Raw genomic sequence first — 19,741 nt, forward strand, 5'->3', positions numbered from 1 at the left:
ACACGTTAGACGGACATGCGAGCCTTACGAGCTCCGCTACGTAGCATAATAAGAAAGTAAGAAAAGAGCCGGAGTTTCAAAGAGAAAACAGAGGGAGGAAGAGAAAGAAAGAGAGAGAGAAAGAGAAAGAGAGAGAAAGAGAGAGATATATATAGAGAGAGAGAAGAGGATTAAAACATCCGTACTAACATTCATTTACATTGACACATACATACGTGCATACGTACTTACTGTTAGATACATACGAACACTCGATCGAACACACACACACATACACAAAATTGCGTTTTCGAAGCCTTAAAACGGGAGCCAACAAATCGTGGACTCATTTTTCTCGACTCTATCGAATTCTCTGTCTCTCTGTTTTTCTATCTCTCTCTCTCTCTCTGTCTCTTTCTTTCTTTCTCTGTCTGTCTGTCTCCCATTCTCTCCCCCTCTTTATTTTTCTTTCACGGCCCGAGGATTAGAAAAGAGCGTGTCCTTTCGCGCTGATCATCGTGTTAAGCGTCGCTCGAAATGATTTCTTTCCGAGGAGACGAAAGAACGCGTAAACTCTGAAACTAATCGACGGGGAAGACACGTACGGGCTAATACGTATATCGGGTAAATCCTATTGTACGTGTGTGCGTGTTTGATGTCTTACGTATATGTGAATTGTTGGATGTTACGTATGTTTTGATGTGGATGTGGATATGGATGCATGTGTGTCGGTGTGTGTGTGTCTTATGAGTGCATTTTTGTAATGACAGTGTATGGATAACCGAGTAAGATCAATTGAGAGATTGGCAAGTCCCAATGATACTCGGTTTTATCGACATGCCTCAAACTTCAGTTGCCTGCGAGTAAGATGGCGCAAGACCGTGTGCCGGCGTAAGAGGTCCAGTCGTTGAGGCAAGAGACCTTCTCGAATAGATCGTAGCCGCCGAATGCGGCGTGTGCGGTGCCGTGTGCGGTGCCGTATGCGGCGTGTGCGGCGTGTGCCTGCGCGAGGCCGAGGCGAAGGGCTAAATGGGCCCGTAGTTGCTAAGGGCGGAAGGCCTCTCCTGTTGCTGCACCGATTGTTGCGATTGCGATTGCTGTTGTTGCTGTTGCTGCTGCTGCTGGGCTTGCTGCTGCGGCTGCTCGCAGCCGGCGGTGCTCATGTCGCCTCCCGCCGACTGGTGACGTCATACGTGCGAAAGAGGAGGTTGCTTGAGTACGTGATGATGGAGATGATGCTGGGACGCGCTCGCCACGCTACCAGGTGGCAAAAGTGCGCTGCCGGGTCCCGGGGCCGCCGGGTACGGCATGGCGACACGACCTACGACGCCCTTCATGCTTGCGCTGCCTATTCCTCCGCTCACGCCTGTCACGCCAGCTACCATACCGGCGCCACCTCCTCCGTGAACGCCTGCGCCACTCCCGCCTCCGAAGAGACGCCTCCATAGTCGTCGCCAACTGTCGAGAGTTTTGCCGCTCCAGATCCAAACGCCCGACGTTATGCCGACCGCGAGGGCCATGAAGTACTTTAGCATGAGGACGGAGTAGAGAGGCCTTGCTCGGGAAGCGCATGGACAGGCCAGAGACTTCAGCCAATCGTCGCGTAGAACGGACTCGTAAATGTGACACGCGAGAACCAAGCCGGCCGGTAGCGTGTAAAGAACGCTGAACACGCCTATGCGTATCATCAATTTCTCTAACTTGTCCGCCTTCGCCCCGGGCTGCCGTTTTATCACCGAACGGATTCTGAACAGACTTACGAATCCGGCCAAGAGGAAGCTCGTTCCCAGTAATAGGTAAACGAAGAGGGGTGCTAGGATGAACGTGCTCACGCCTTCCGGCGCTACCACGCAAACTCCCGCCACCGGATCCCCGGCCACCCCGCCCGCCATGTACGCCCAGACCGTTTGAATCGTCGGTGCCAACCAGGCTGCCAGATGGAAGTACTGAGAGTAAGATGCTATCGCCTCGTTGCCCCACTTCAGCCCGGCCGCGAGGAACCACGTGAACGCCAGGATGACCCACCACACCGAGGACGCCATTCCGAAGAAGTAGATCATTAGGAAGACCGTCACGCAAGAGCCCGGCCCCTGTGCTCCCGTTCTCAGCGCTGGCCCGTCGCACGCTATCTCCTCGTGTCCCAGCACGTTCTTCGACAGATAACCGAGCGATACGACGAAGTAACACGCCGAGAGGAAGACTATCGGTCTCTCAGGATACTTGAAGCGCTGGGTGTCGATCAGGAACGTGGTGACGGTCGTGAGAGTGCTTGCGGCGCATAGGCCGCTCCACAGGCCGAGCCACACGGCCGCGAACCCTCGCTCTTCGGGGGTGAGAAACGCCCCGTGGCACGGAAGGGCGCAATTGGTTACCCCTGCAATTTCCTGAATGATGATCCGACCGTTGCTGTCCGCCTGCGGTGGCGCCGGAATGACTCCACTTACGGCCATGCCGGCCAGCCCAGCTCCCCCGCTGTTGCTTCCGCTTATCTGGCCGGGTATCGCCGTGCCCGTTCCCACCCCCAGAGGTACGAGAGGTGCTCTGCATCTGCAAAAGCAATCCCTCGCCCTTTCCCCCGGGGGGTGCTGGCAGTTTTTTTGATTTTTTCCTGGCTTACAACGAGGCGGTTGCATCGCCTTGGACGGTCGCGTTGGTCTTGGCGGTGCTGCTGCAGGTGCCATTGGTGAGTTGCTCGCCGAACCACTACCACTTCCGCTTCCGGATCCAGCACCGTTGCTCGTACGATTATTTTGATCCATGCAAAGATTATCCGGATCACCGTAATTCGGTAACCTCTCGCATGCCATCCTTTCCGGCCAAGAAAAGCCGTATTGCTGCATCAACGGTGCGCAACCTGCTCGTGCTCTCTCGCATACGCTTTTGCAAGCTGGTAATGGTTTCGTATATTCGGGCAAGCATATCGGCGTATACATGGAGCAAAGAAAGAACTTCAAATCTGGAGAACATTTGATCTCGACTAATGGCCAAAATTGATGAACTTCCAAGCCAGCTTCCTCTTGAGTATCGTGATTTAACTCGTTTGGCATGGCTGTTAAATTGTAACCGATTCCACGGCACATTGGTATCGTTATCTCCTCGCATCGGCCATTTCCGTTCCCAGAATTTCCACCACTACTACTCCCAAGTCCAGAATGACTACCACCACCACCACCACCACCACCACCACCACCACCACCACCACTGCCGCCGCCGCTAACGCCTCCACCGATGACGCTGTTTCCAGCTCCAACTATTCCACCGGATGCTGAACTCCCACCGGAAGCAACGCCGATTGACGAGGAAGATGAAGATGACGAAGAGGCCGAGGAAGAAACTGCTGACGATGACGACGACGACGAACCACCGCTTGATACAGAACCACCGTTGCTAACCGAACCAATCGATGATTCTAGTCGTGCGACTGGTAGCGAAAACGCTACTAGTAACATCGATAAGAGGAGCGTCATTGTCCGGCTTGGCAGCAACTTCGCCCGTCTAAGAGGTCTCATTGGTTTGGATCTTCGATTCATTCCCGCGTTGATCGCATCACTCCGGCCTGAAACAGAGAAATCGTTCTTGAATAAATACTCGTCCGAGAGAAATCGGATTAAATGCATATATACATATATAAATAGGTCGTATATATAGTTGATAACGAATCATTAGATCACTTCTATGAATACATAGATCCTCTTCTTTCATTCTATTCATTTTTCTTCTTTTTATCAAATAAACGTCGCCGTTGTATTTGCATTTGTCGTCGCGAGTGATCATTGAAATGAGTATATTATTGAGAAACAACCTAAAATATTAACAGATACCTTAAATCTCGCGATTAATCATAGATAATGAAAGTTATTCATCACCGATGGAACGAAACAAGCTATTGTAACTTCCTAACTTCCATCACACTAAAGGCTTAGGTGGATTCGATCAATTTTACTCCTACAAGCACGTCTAAACTCTAGCTATTAAGATACCGATGATAGATGCCGTTGTTCGTGACCTTAACGAACGGAGCATACCGTGTTCAGGTGGCCCGTACATAAATCAATGTCCAAGCATAGATCGCAAGGCTAGATCCAGGGTGCTTCGTATACTACTAACGTGGACCAAACACGATTGGCACGCACCGTATACTAAAGGTCTGCCATAAGATTAAGAGGAAGAAAGAGTGAAAGAGAGAAAAATAAAGAAAGAAAGCAAGAGAGTGCAGAGGGCAAAGGGTACACGGAAGAGGAGTGAGGAGAGAAGAACTCGAGAAGCAGTCACGGATCTTATAATAGTCGAGCCGCGGAAAACACGTGACCGGAGCGAAATGTTATTGTAGGAGGCAGTGTTAGTTTTACCGTTTGTTAACTGCTAGGCAGGCACCCTGACGTTCCTCCACCTCCTCCTCCTCCTCCTCCTTCTTCTCTTTCTCCTCATCCTTCTTTTCTAGCTATTTATAAAACGCAACGGTTGCATCCCCCGTACCGTAAAACTGTGCACGAATGAGTAACAGAGAAAGAGAATTTAAGGCACGAGCCACTACGTGTGTGGCTCGAGAAAGGATTGAACAGACGTGTCCTGAAGGATCGTTACCCTTCATAGAAGAAGACAGGTCCTACGTGCCTTGACTCGACTCGACTCGACTCGACTCCGACTACTTTCTTCGTTCCTTATTTTCTATTTTTAAAAGAACACGGCGAATCTTTCCAATCAAACATTCTTTTACCCTAACCGGATGACTTTGCTGCAAGAATGTTAACTCGTTTTTGGTAATGTTCTATTTTTAAAACAAATAAACATGGCGAATATTTCAGATCGCAGACATTTTTTACCCTAACGGATGACTGACTCGAGACTCTACATGGATGATAAGTTTCTCTTTATTGAATTTTTTCTTTTTTATTTAAAAATATAATGACGAATCCTTACGATCAAATATTCGGATCTTACTTTTACGGATGATTTTGTTTCTCTCTCAACGATGATAACTTTTAAGAAAGATAAAATCCTATATGTACATTTATATTCCTTTTTATTTCTTATTCTTTCTTTCAGTTTTCTATTTCGACAAGAACGAATCGTCTGGCTTGAAATTTGCATACTTTCTTTAGGGTATCCCTCTCGCGGAAGGAAGCCACCAACCGTGAGAGTATTTTTCCGTCAGACTCTCTTTGTATCTTCGTATTTACAAATGTACACGAACAGAAACTCTTCTTCTTCTTCTTCCTCCTCCACCCCCTCCTACCTACTATTTCTCTTTTTATTCTTTTTGCTAGCAAGTAAAAGAGAGGAAATAAGAAATCCGATATTCCTTCTCGTCGAATTGAAGGCCAGTAAATTCCGTATTCAATCGATTCCATGTTAAAGAACCCTACTTAAATCGAGAACCGTCCAAAGTCCGATAGTACATACACGTATATATTTGTAAATGTGACTATATGTATATATATATATATATATATAAAAGTATGTATATGAAAAGAGAAACTGATCGATCAAATCCCTTTCATGTTACATCCCATACTTTCTCGTTCACTTGACTTATTTATATTCAAATCGAAGAAACTTATCACGTGAAAAGTTAATCACTGATTTTAATAATAAATACATTTTCTTTACAGTTTTTCTATCCTTTCATCTATCTAGAAACAATATTCGTATTCAAATAAAAGTGACTGTAAAAGGTTTGATGTTATACAAAAATTGTTCTAAAAATGTTTATCAAAAACTTTCCTAGGAAAGTTTTAATAAATACAATACATATTTATACCGTTAAGTTGTCTGAAAAGTTCGTGGATAGTTTTAAACGACAACAACCAAAAAATTCATTTTTTATATTAAAAAATATCATTCAAATCAATTCATTATAAATAATAAATGCACATTAACACAAATATCTAGGGATTATTAAAACGTTTAATAATTTACTTATGATCGTTAAAGATCATACTTTATATCTGGTATAAATGTTTATAAATAATTAAATACATTTTTCATTTTTTATTTATTTATTGGAGAATTTTGTTCATCCTCCTCTATCATCCCTCACCCCTCCTCCCAAAAATTGTATAATCCATAACAAATATTTGTCGAAAGCTAGATAGAAAAAGCAAGCTTCCTTCCTTCTTTTCACATTCATTATCGAGTGTGTATCGATTTATCGATAATACATGATATACCTTGAATCGAAGTAAAATTGAGAAAGAGTTTATTGAAGGCTTTGGTGAACTGAACCAAACTCGAAAACCGATGAGATAGCAGAGACTAACACATACACACATATACAGACACAAATATACGCGTATACACGGATAAGTAATTTTTCTCTAGTTACTTTCGATCGAACCTAATCATCCACAACTTTATATATTCCGGACACGACGTTTTAACTTTCTTTCTTTCCTTTTCACCTCTCATTCCATAGGGGGGGGGGGGTACTATAATTTCTTATTAAGTTGAATATTTTTACTGGCGTATCTTCTTACTTGTGGCAATATTTCGTGAATGATTAGAAAAAAGAAGAAAAATAAGAAGTTTGGAGGAGGAGGAGGAGGAGGAAGGGGATGATATGGTGCGAAAAGGAAACCCCCTGTTGAAACGAGAAGAGACAGAGAAAGAAGGGGGAAGAAAATGAGAACGAGAGGGACGTACTCTTGGCAATGAATCAGTTTTAAGGCCTCGCCCCTACGATGAATATGCTGCCAGCCGGTGCTTGAATTATGATATACTTTTCTCGCGTGTAAATCCCAACCTCTCTCTCTCTCTCTTTCTCTCCCCCCGTTACTTTCTCCCCACTCTTTACTACTACCTGCCACCATCCCACCACCACCTTTTAAAACCTCCTTTCGACCCTCTTATCTCGGCACCTTAAATGCCTTTGCTCTCTTATGGTGTTGAAAATTATCTCTCGGTTAATTGCAACACTTTTTTTTTTTATGGAACACGCAGGAAAAAATGCAAAGAGAAGAAAAATCAAGATAAAGAACAGAGACATTGGAAATACCATAACTTTTTTCTATACCATAACAATTCATGTCTTATTCTCGACGAAACGTTTCAAATGAGCGTAGACAAGTTTTCCACCCTATTAGACTAAATTGTTCGATAGTTATTATATGGGACGATGATAATGATTTTTAAATGATAGTTGAGTAATCATATTTGTCAAGTAATATTAAGAATAATGAATTCTTAATTACCGTGACTTATTTAATGTGTCTATATTTTATATTTTCTTTTACATCTATAAATAGAGGGAGATAAATATTAAAATAGAGAAAGAGAGAGAAATAAAGAAATAAATAAAGAAAGAAAGATGTTTATGAATGAATGAATGAATTGGTTGGATGTTTAGAGACCAATTAAGATACTCGATTAGAAGTTACATGTCAGTTTACAATTTTCTTTTACGCGTCTTGATTATTTAGAAACTACTTTATGATACGTTCGAGTATTAGTCAAACGTTAGTCTTATTCACGGTCTGTGCCTTTCGTAAGCCCGTATACGTCGTTCATATTCATTGTAGTACAGAATACTAAGCCCTGGGGTTATGATAAATCCTTTCATCCTCTCTCTCTCTCTCTCTCACTCTCTCTCTCTTTCATACTCGAATCACTCGCAAGAGGCTTATACGAACGTTTACTTGTATACCCACAAACATAACGCAAACATACACGCATATACGTATAAGCAAAAAGAGAGAGAGAGAGAGATAGATAGATATACATAGAGATAGATAGATAGATACGTCCTCGTTAATTTTCGCATGACATTTCCCAAGAGATTCGTCGATGTCGTTTCTATTAAAGTAACAAACATAATCGTTCGCAAACTAAGCGTGCCTCAATGTGATCAACGGTTAGATGATAATCAAAATATCCAATACGATCGCACGGATAATAATTAATCCTGTCAAGGGAGAGAAAAAGAAACAGAGGTGGTGTAAGAAAAAAAAAAGAAAGAAAGGGGTGAGAATAAACAAGAGAGAGAGAGAGAGAGGGAGAGGGAGAGGAAAAAAAGTGAGGTTTCTATTAATATTCCGAGTCCTCTCGCTTGCTCGAGACGCCTCCTCGAGACGTCTTCTCGAGTGCACGAGACGGCGTTAATGCCAATGCTTCCTCCTCCTCCTCCTCCTTCTACTCCTCCTCCTCTTCCTCAGATTGTCGTGCTAGGTTTTAAAATCCTCTTTTTCTTGTCCTCCTGGCAAGTGGTCAAGGTTGACCCTGAGGCACGTCACTCATCGTTGATTCGACCTAGCGCGAAGTATATAATTCGTAAAAGAGAGAGAGAGAGAGAGAGAGAGATAGAAAAAAGAACATGACGAGGAAGAAAAAGTATAAGAGAAAATAAAAGAGAAAATAAAAAAGTCAGAGAGAATGAGTACGAAAAAAAGAGAATAAAAGTTACGAAGAGAGAGAGTTAGAGAGAGAGAGAGATGAAATTGGATGCTTTCACAATACGTGACAGAAGAGAAAGAAAGACGAAGGTAGGTATAAATCAAACATACGAGAGAGAGAGAGAAAGAGAGAGAACTAAGAGAGCTAAGATTTATGGTGAAGTATGGATAAGGCACGCGTTATATTCCCCTCGTTAGTCGGCAAAAGCAAGCAGTTATGTCGGTGATGATGATAGTGGTAGAGTGGTAGAGTGGTAGTAGTGGTATTATAGTAGTGGTAATGGTTACTACTCCTTGACGACGCCATAACGTTTTATATCAAATCGCGTGGCAACGACATTAATCAGCAAATTTCGAGACGTCACGATTCTATATCGGTGCCACCGTACTTCTACTACTACTACTACTATTACTACTACCACCATAACCACCATCAAGTATCTATTTCTTCACTTATTGTTAGCAAAAGAGAATCTTTCAAATAACTATCACCGTTTGTTTTTTTTTTCTTTCTTTTTTTCTGTATAATCATAATCACGATTTTCTTGACAACTTTAATAGAGTCAATTTCTAACATTTAACGAGAAAGAAATATCGACTCTTGTAATGTATTTTTTTGCTTGATTTTTGTTTATTTTATCTTACTATAGACCTTTTTAAAATCTTTTCATCGTTCGTACGAAGAGAAACGAAAAATGAAGAAGGAGAGGAAGGTACGATGATTAATTGTTTTATACTGATTAAGTATGTATACACACTAGTTCATTATTTTATGAGGATAATCTCGATACGTAATATCGTAATAACTCTTTTGATATTATTATTCCATGGTGAATAAATTAAATAAACAAATATATTATTCAATCTTGTGAATTATCTATTATACAAAGTTTAAGATAGTCTTGTAAATCTTGCTCGATGCTTATCATCTAATTAAACAACTCGAAGAATCGTTGAATATACGATTACAATAAGAGTCATTGTTAGATTATTAAAAATTATACGATATATATATACTATATTATGTAATGTGTATATATACTTAGTTGGAAGATTAAACAAGTTAGAAAGATAAAAGTATACGGTTGGTAGGATTGGAGACGAGAGAGTATTGAGAAGTTTAAAGTAAAGTTTCGAACAAGCATCCCGTCATGGGATCCGTCGGTGAATGATGGATCGACCTGTCGCAAGAATTATGACAGATCGTTTGTGCCGGTCCTTGTTCCGAGCCGTGCCACAGGATGTACCAATCCCCGTCTACTACTCATTTGACTTTTCTCTCGGAACTACGAACCTACGCATCAAAAGATATTTCTACTCTCTCCTATGTATATAAGTTTTTATCTAAATTCTAACGAAAAATTATATTTAATATTATACCCTTTCCATATTCCAACGCTAATTGTGTTTCTTATTACTTTGATTATTTGTATCAAAGTTACACTATCTCTTAATTATAAAATTAATCAAGATTTCTTTTCCTTCGTTAATCATTTCTTAATTATAACAAATATTTATTTCGCATATTTTCAGCGAATACTAATAATGAAGTAAGAGACACGTAAATAAATTTTATTGGCTTGCCGGCTTGTTGATTTTGTAATTTTGCTTTCTGTATTTTTTTTGTCTCATTTTTATTACACGTGTTAACTTTGATTGCTGGTAACATTTCATTTGCAACAACATTCTACGCAATACTAACGAATCAAATAAATTATGCCATAAATAATAAAAACCCACCAATATATATATAAAGGATACCTCGTAAATCAAGCATTTCGCAAGGTATTTTATTAGTATCAAATTAAAATGAATTAATTACAAATGAATATTAACGTTATTCCTAGAAACCATAATCGATCGATCTCACGTTCATAATTAAAAGTACAAACAAACAAAAAATAAATTCGCAGATTCCAGATAGACGTGTAACATATTAGAAAGGGTAGAAGAAGAAAGAAAATAAAAAAAAAATAAAAAACCCGAACATAAAATCTCGTTAAAAAAGATTCATTCGAAGAAAATCGATTTTATCGTCTGGTTTTTTGCGAGAATTCGAATCGTTTGTAGGAGAGAGAGAGCCCCCCGTTCTGTCTGGCACTGCAGGACGTTTTTTGCATAAATTATTCTTGACGACGGGAGGTCCGTCGCCGGCTTCATCTTTTTCGATAGAGAAAATATTTACGTCCACGTCGTAACAGTATATCACAGTCTAGAACCAACCACATATACACACACACATTCACACTCACACGTACACGTACACGTACATAAAAAGACAGCTTTGGGTAGAGTACGAGTACCAAGCACCATCACACCAATACTATCACCACCATCATCACCAACACCGACACCATCGTCAGAAGCAGCAACATCTGTACCAGACAGCCGTTTTCGTTTTATATCGTTTCGCGTTTCTATTTAAACGAGCTGCAGGTAGGTATAGTAAGATGGATTCGTGTCTCACGAAGTGTATACACGAGGAAAAGAAGAAGAAGAAGAAGAAGAAGAAGAAGGAGAGAAGGGGTGGTGAGGGTAGGAGGAGAATCTATCTTTCCCTCGAGTTCTTCTCCAACCCCCCCATCCCCTCCCCTACCCCTTCCCCACTTCTTCTAGCGGGAGGATAGAGACCAAGCGAAAAGTTCGTCAAGGGAAGCAATTACCAAGAGAATCATCTTCTTCTTCTTCTTCTTCTTCTTTTTCTACTCCTGGTGAAATTTCTTTTCTTTAAAGATTGAACGATACAACGATACGAAACTTTACCTTCCTCGCCTCGTCTCGCCCCGACCCCGTCTTATCTGTTACCATTATCCCTGGCGGTTTGACGGGTTTTTTCTTCTATTATTTTGGGTTTTTTTTTTTACAAGAACAAACGAAATGATGTTGATAAAAATATTATTCTGCGTTCGACGAGATCGAATTTTATTATTTTTCCTTTCTCAAAAAAAGTCACATTTTCTGTGACAGTCACTAAGTTAGGGATAAAAAGAAAGAAGAAAGATTATTTTTTGTGCATAATTTATCTCCGTGAAAGATTATTAACGAGAGAAGCGATTTTTATAAATTCGTATAGTCAAATATTGATATTGAATATTAATATGATAATTATAATCGAAGTAAATGTATTATTATTATTATTATTAATATAATATCATTGATATTTCTACGTTAATTAACGAACCGGCCGCGTAGTTTAAGGATTTCTTTTATAATAACATCCTATAAAATGTCACGTAGGACTCATAAGAGTAAACATTTTATTGACGACGGTAAAATTATTATACACAGTCAAAAAAAGATTGATCATAATTGAATAAAAATTCGCATGCATTAAAAATCATCGATTCCTATTTAATAAGTCTCTTAAAAATATCCTTAAAAAAAAAAAATAAAATCCATAAGAATAAAAAAAATACAATCCGTCCGTTAAGTGTTAAGTATAAAAAAAAAAAGTAAGTTGATATTACACAACGATTATTTATTTGATCGTATCGTTTCGTTCCCTCTTTCTTTTTTCATTTTTTTCTTATTTATGTCAAACGAGAAAAAAAGAGAAATTCTTTACACACACATACACACATACATAAACGCAGACAAAAATACGGAGAGATTGAATAAAATCTATATATCCTTCCTGTCACTTTAGCATTTTACACGAAAGGAAGATTTATGGGATTGGGATCGGTGAGATCGACGTACCACGATCGAAGAAAGAAATGCATTTTGCTCGTGGAACACGGTATATAGAAGTAGTAGTATAGTAGTCTATGGTTTTCTCGCCGATGAAAAATGTCAATCTGTTTCTTTCCACGAGTAGGATCGATAGCCCACGGCAATGATCGATCGATCGTTCGATCTATTGATCAATTTTCTCTTTTATCGAAACGGGTGTCGATTATTTCATCGATCTGACTCGAAAAAACGATTCTCTGACTACTAAGGTGAATCAAAAATTCGTGCGTTTCTCATCAAATGTTCTTTACTCTGAAAATATTCATTTAAAAATGAACTTTTTGTTCGCTCTAATAAAACATAAGAATTTACCATTCTCCAATCGCGACATTGGAATGCATGAAATCTAAATCACTTTGATTGGCTTTCTTTCGTTATAAATATTCATTAATAATTCGAGTTAGATTCTTATCAAATAAATAGAACACGATTATATATATATATTATTATTATTATTTCTACTACCTCGTAAAATTCGGGAAAAAGGGATTTTAAAAATTATCCGAATTTCTTCTTTCTTAAACCTCATTCCTTCTCATCTTACTTTTCTCACGTTAATAATTTTCTATCGTTTTGGAAAAAAGAAAAAATGAAATAGTTTCGAATAAATTCGTAGGACAACGATAAATTGATAAATTCATTTTATTCGTCTCCAATCGAAATGTCGCTATATTATAATTAATTAAAGATAGAGAGTGGGAGGGATGAGGAGGGGTAGGGGGAGAATTTGTGTATACGACTAATTAGAAAACTCTCGATAGAATTATTTTCATATATAAAATTCTCTTTCTATCGGGAAGCGTCAGAGAGGAGTTTGAAAACCTCGAACGAGATCAAAGTAAATTTCTTGTTCGCATAGGTAATTAAATCGACGGGATCTAAATAAAAGTGAAAAGCCATCGAGACCGATGTCGAGTACATTTTCGCTTATGAGGTAATTAATTCGTCGATCTCCTCTTATACACACACACACCCAACACACACACACACACAAATATTCTCTCTCTCATCATTTTCTATTTTCTTACACTGAATTATAACTCGTGTCGTATAAATTACAAATTTCGTGTCTATCGAAATACGCTTCTTCATTAATCGTGCTTCAATTTATCGAGATGACGTAAGTGTGTGATGCGTATCATCCCATCGACGAAAATCCAAGCAATGTTCTATCTCTCTCTCTATCTCTCTCTATCTCTCTCTCTCTCTCTCTATCTCTCTCTCTCTACCTCATACTTTAGAGTTCGTTTGGTACTACGTATTTCAAAAGCCACGATGTACCGCAGCTTCCATACCGCACGTTCATCATTTCCGAGACAGCATCTCGCCGTAATGCACCTCTCCGCGTCGCGCAGATTTCAATTTATATGCCACTCGTCGGCTTTGTTGTTAAGCGTGCAAACTGATTCTCGCGACGGAATAAACGTACCGACGCTTTATCCTCTCCTATATATGTATAAATATATATATATAATATATACATATATGTGTGTGTGTATGTGTGTGTATGTGTATATATGAGAAATCCTTTCAAGTTTCTACAGTTGGAAGAGCATGACAAAATTTCCCCCCACCTCCCAACCCTACCTCTCCAGTTCGAAATTTATCAACTATTTTGATACTCTATTACTATTTCTAATTGTTAAGTATAATATGTATTTTCTATTATACATTATATCATCTCATTCTTCACGCTTCTAAGTAATATTCGATTATAAGCGTAGTTAAATTAATCGAACAAAATGGTAAAGAATATATTTTAAAAAATTATGTATAAATATTTAATAATTAAATATATAATAGAGAAAAATATTTCAATTGTTATTATTTCGTAGATTAATTATTATAATATTAATATTAATTATAATAATATATATAATATTATTTATAGATTAATTTTCGGTATTTTTAATTTGTATATAATTAATATATATTATTGATAAAACGTGTTAGAAAAAAAATGAATAATAATGAAATATAATTGCGAGATAATTACATTAATAAGAAGTTAATTATTATTCCACTCTCGCTGATATTTTCCTACTGTAATAAATAGCAATAAAAGAAACATTATAAATCAAGTATTCTTAACAAGTGGTCTTCATTAAAGAGAATATCTTAATTAAGAAAAAATTCGTATTCCACGCAATCCCTTCTTCGAAAAGAGTTTTATAAAGTCTTTCAACGATTGAATCGAGTCACGAACAAGTCCCTCGTGTATGCACTTCTAACAACTTGTAGAGTAGGGAACGCTCGTAAGTTAATTTAATCGACAGGATTTATGGCACCACTTCGATCTAACACAATGCCAAATATCGTGAATTCCATTGAGTATTGTATGTGTAAGTCACGTAGAGTTTAGTTTCCTAATGAAACGTTCTAATGTACTGTGCATAGAAAGTGAAAGAAAACAAGTACGGATGAGTGAGAAAGTGAAAAGAAAACAAATGTGTGAGAGAAATAAATAAAAATACACGAAATTAGTGACGACAGGATGAGTAGCACGAACTAACTAAATTCATGGTCTCGAAATTTATCCTCTCAAGAATTTCGAACGAGTGTTAAGAATGGAGGACACCAAGTTTGCTCGAAATTAGAACGATTCTCGTATAGTATATATATATACATAGATAGATAACTTGGAGTAAAATAAATGTTTCCTTGACAGTCACGCCTGGATATTCCTGTTCAGGATGCAGACGACATTGGTAAACGTAAACCGGAACATGCTGTACGAGTCTCCTGGTTCTATATCGAGAAAATGAATTCTGATACGTATTATTTCTTTTTAACACGATCACATTCCTTTTTCATATAATATAATCTTTTTATTTACGTCGTATTTAATTTTATAATAAAATATCCTTTTAAATTTATAATAAATAAATAGGATCAACGTGATCCTATTTAACATTGTTATAAAATAAAATTGTATTTTCTACGTTTAGAAAAATATCCCCTCTTTCCACAAAAAAGAAAAGTAAATAAAACAAATATAATGTTATACGTTACAATACAATTGATATCTAAATGTTATATACACAATTTGTAATGAAAAAAATATTAATAAGCTTCAACGTAACTTCTCAAACCAACCGAAACAGATGCGAGTAGATAATAGAAAGGATAAAATCAATCAAAATGAATTATCGATCTAGTTAATAACCAACGACTAGGTAATATAATACTTCAATTCAATAGCATTAATGTTTCCCCTTCTATCATCATAAATCTTGATCAAAACGTAAAGAACAAAAAATGACAATAATTAAAATAAGCTTTTGAAACACATTGTAAAGGAATTACAGAAAAAGGAAAGAAAAAAAGAACGAAAGAACCCTGGCCGAGATGAGACAGCTGCGAGTTTCGCATAAATGTAAAACGTAAGGGTCATACTAATGCAAAACAGGGTTGTTCGCACCTAACCAACGACAAAAGATCGATGAACGTTCAGAGTGGGTGCTGAGAGACCAGGTGTCGACGCGAGTCAGTCGTGTTTCTTTAAAAACGACGAGCAAACGCGATTGAAATCTTTACGACATAAAAAAAAAAATAAAACAAAAATAAAAAAAAATAATAAAAAAAAGGAATACTTACTAAATAGAAAGATAAACGAAAAAAAAAATATGATTCGAAGCAGAGTTAGCCAAAATTTTAACTTACTTTTCGTATAGAATCGATAAAAATTCGATGAAAAAGCATCATCCGTTCCCACCCACTCACCCACTCTTCTTACCACTTTCCACCTTGGTGGAAGCAAAAGTTACAACACACACGTTGTTCACCGTGTAACTTTGCGAACTGCCGAGTGAAGTGACTCGCTCTCGTATATAGCTTTTGGCTTTTGTTCCATCGGAGTTTTACAACACACAGTTATCCCGTCTCCGTTCCCTAGTAGGACGTGTTGTAACGTAAACGCAGCAGGATAAAGAGGTGGTGAAGAAGGTGGGAGAAGGAGGAAGAACAGGGGTGGGGAGGGTGAGAACGAAGGATCACTCGTTGTCACACCCCACCCACCCTCCCCATCCCAACCCCCTCTCTCTCTCTGTCTCTTATGCGACTACTCTTTTGAAGCTCAATCTATCCATCTCTCTCTCTTTCTGTCGCACACCCTTTCTTTGATTTTGTTTTTCTTCTTTTTAATTTCACGCAAACCTTTCTTCTCGCACGCGCTAATTAATTAGGAATGAATTATGGATTCGTGCGCTCGCTTAATTGGATTCGACGTTTCGTTTGCAAAAAAAAAAAAAAAAACCGAACATTAACATTGTGTAGGTGTGTATTTCTGTTTGACTGTCTGTCTACCTGTCTACCTGTCTGTCTGTCTGTCATACTGTCTCTCTCTCTCTCTCTCTTGTGTATACCAGATGAGCTTTTCATTCGTGACACACCACCAACCAACCAACCAACCAACCAGTCACCTTTATCGGTGTTTCTTTTTTATCTCGTCGTCCTTCGATTTCCAGACCACTGTTATTGGGTAATATTTGATTCAATTAACGATTAACGATTACATCTGGTAAACTCGTTGATCATCTCATCTCGCGTTTCAATCGGGAACGAATTAATCCGTCGAATCTTTGGTTTTTCTTTTTTTTTTTTTTCTTCTTCGGACCAATCTCGCGTTTTACGTGTTTAATTGTAATTACGAATTGTTTTTTCTATTTTCTATTTTCTTTCATTTTTATTCTATTTAATTTAATGAAGAAAATAGAATATATAAAAAAAGAAAAATAATAGATCAAAAGGCATAATTTTCGATAAAATTTGTTATAATTCTCGTAGAACGTATTTGTAGATTGCATTTTCTTTTTTCTTTTCTTTTTTCGTTCTTTCTTTTGCTTCTATTTCTTGTACACCTTTTTTCTACTTAATTTAAATAATAAAATAAAAATAAACGTGTTATAGCGATGACAAGGTATCATCATATCATCATCATCATACAATAAATACAGGACGTTGATTTAACAAATAAAAGCTATAAGAAAAAAGAAAAAAAAACTCTAATATAAGAGAAGCCAGGCGTAGTATTACCTGAAAAAAAAAAAATAAGCAATCGTATCTTAATTTAGCATCCGTAATTTAAAAAGAAAAAAAATACCAAAAAAAAAAAGAAAAGAAAAACGAATAAAATAGAAATAATGAGAATGAAAACAAACGTGATTGGCACAATCGCAAAGTGTTATATAAGATTTCTCTTCTAACACATTCGATTGACATTTCTTCCCGAGTGATATTTCAATGCATAAAAGAACACAGATTTTCAACTACCACGACGATGATGAGATGAAATGAGACGAGACGATGATGATGATGATGATGATGATGATGATGATGATGATGATAGTGCTAACGATGATGATAAGAAAAAATAAGACAGGAGTGAGATTTTCTGCGATACAATCTTTGAAAGAAAGAGAGACAGAACACCCAGTTTTCTACCTGCTCTTCTCGATCAAAAGGTATACACATACACATACACATACACATACACATACACATACGCAAAACACATATGTTTAAATCCCTTACGGTTTGTGGTCGACGAAACGAAGAAGAAGAAGAAGAAGAAGAAGAAGAAGAAGAAGAAGGGTCTAGAATTCAAGCAAAAGGAATAGTAGTAGCCAGTCAGAATGACGTTAAGGTGGTGGTACAACGACTCGTTACCACGTTCGTTGTTTACTTTTCACGTGCAACCGGCAAGAGTTCTTCTCTTCTTTCTATTTTTTTTTTCTTTCCTTCTTTTTAAAGGAAGCTTGGGAGATCGAGGAGGAGCCCAGGTATACGAAGAAGAAGAAGAAGAAGAAGAAGAAGTAGAAGTAGTAGAGTAGTAGAAGAAAAAGAACAAGTCTACAAGAGTTCGGAGGAAAGGAAAGGAAAGGAAGACTGAGAAGAAGAACCGTAAATCATCCTAACTCTCGATCTCTTTCTCTTTCCATTTTTATTTAGTTCATTTCTGTCTTTCTTCAAGGATGACGTATGAAAAGGAAAAAGATGCAAAGATGAAACGAAAAAAAGATAAAAAATAAAAAAATAAAAAGAAATAAGAGGATCCAAGAGATGCTCGTTATACCTTCCTTCTTTTTCTTCTTCTTATCCGGTAGAATCTGTCGTCCGGTTTGACCTTGAACTCTACCTTCAGGTATCGAAGGGTGAAGAAGAATGCGTTGTTGCATCTCTTCCCTTATTTATCGCTTCGATGGAAAGTATAAAAGAGAAAGAGAAAGAGAGAATAAGAGAGAGAGTGAGAAGGAAATAAAAAGAGGAAGAGGTGGGGAAGAGCCGAGAGGGGGGAGGAGTGTTGGGTGGACTTTAGGGAACCCGCCGATGTAAGACGAAAAAGGTGTCCCCCACATGTGCAGCTAATTAAGATCTCGATGAAGCTCGATTTATGTGATCGGATATGAGTTCTCTTAATGAGGACTAGGGTGATAAAATGCCGGTAACGTTACGTGTTTTACAAGCACTCTTTTTAAACGGCACTGTTGTCACTTAATTAGCTTTCACGTGTGTATATGTGTGTGTGTGTGTGTTTGCGTACACCTATCGATCGATTGATCGACGAATTTTATAGAATAATATAAGTTTTACCCTTTATCAAACTGTTTTTTTATTTTTTTATTTTTTTATTTTCGTAGAATAACGTAAACCGATTATTTTTTGGTTTATCGATAACGTTTTATATCTTTCGCCACTTGCATCTTCTTTTTTCTTTTTACCTTCTTTAATCTTTCCATATTTGTTAAATATCTTATCGTGAATTTGATCGTCTTATCTGAATTGTACACGTTGGCCGCGAGGAGTATAAATAAATAGGAAGAGATTTCTTTCTGGTTTCTTTTTCTTTTTTTTCTTTTTTTCTTCTTCTTTTCTAAGTAATTTCGTTTCGTTTTATCTGTATGGAATTTAAACGCTTTTAACCGGTCAGGTGTAACAGGTTTGGAATGTTGAGAATTTATGAGTATCAAATTATGGCAGATATATGTTTTATAGTATAAACGAATATAAATAATTAATTGTTTATAATGAATATATTTAATATTTAACATTACCAATCTTATTTTTCTTATTATTTAACAATAAGAATATTATCTGCATTCGATCGAACGAAAAAAAAAATGTATAAATTTTTCTAAAAAAAAAATACCGTGCCATTTAACCGTTTATCGTATAAATGGTATTTACCATAAACTTTCGATAGGTTAAATATTTAAAAAAAAAAAAAAAAAGAAATAATCTTTCCAGATAATTAATTTTAATGAGAATTTAAATTGGAAATAAATATTTTTTATGATGCGTCGAGAACTAACTGTTATATCTCGGAAACGAAAAAATAAAATAAAATGAAAAAAAAAGAAAAAAAAAAGATAGAAAAAGATAGAAAAGAACGACGATATATTAAGCGTTATCTTTCTCTTCCCCCCCTCCCCACCCCCTTCTTTCGCGTGTACGATATATCATCGGGTTAGAGAGAAAGTCAACGTACGACACGGCGCTACCGTGGAATAAACGACGAATAAAGATAGAAAGAGAGAAAGAAAGATAGATAGAAAAGAGGAGAAGGAAAAGAAGCCGCGTGGGAAGTTAACTTCCCGTGAGACAAATTGGTCAGAGTTATCGGCAGGATCCGAGAGTTCGTCGTT

The 19,741-nt window shown here is 37.6% G+C and overlaps 1 protein-coding gene across 5 annotated transcripts in view; it reads right to left on the reverse strand.

The window, feature by feature from the left end:
* Window positions 1-441: 441 nt before the first annotated feature.
* The window catches only part of LOC122524164 (frizzled-2), a 122,738-nt gene continuing 103,438 nt past the window's right edge, over window positions 442-19,741 (reverse strand). For all 5 annotated transcript variants that reach the window (XM_043646263.1, XM_043646264.1, XM_043646261.1 and 2 more), the window contains one exon: window positions 442-3,535. In XM_043646263.1, coding sequence (XP_043502198.1) covers window positions 1,167-3,535 — 2,369 coding nt within the window. In that variant the 3' untranslated portion in view covers window positions 442-1,166. The remainder of the gene's footprint in view (window positions 3,536-19,741) is intronic.

This window comes from Polistes fuscatus, unplaced genomic scaffold, assembly GCF_010416935.1.
Source record: "Polistes fuscatus isolate 324 unplaced genomic scaffold, CU_Pfus_HIC Scaffold7, whole genome shotgun sequence".
In the NCBI taxonomy this organism is placed as follows: domain Eukaryota; kingdom Metazoa; phylum Arthropoda; class Insecta; order Hymenoptera; family Vespidae; genus Polistes; species Polistes fuscatus.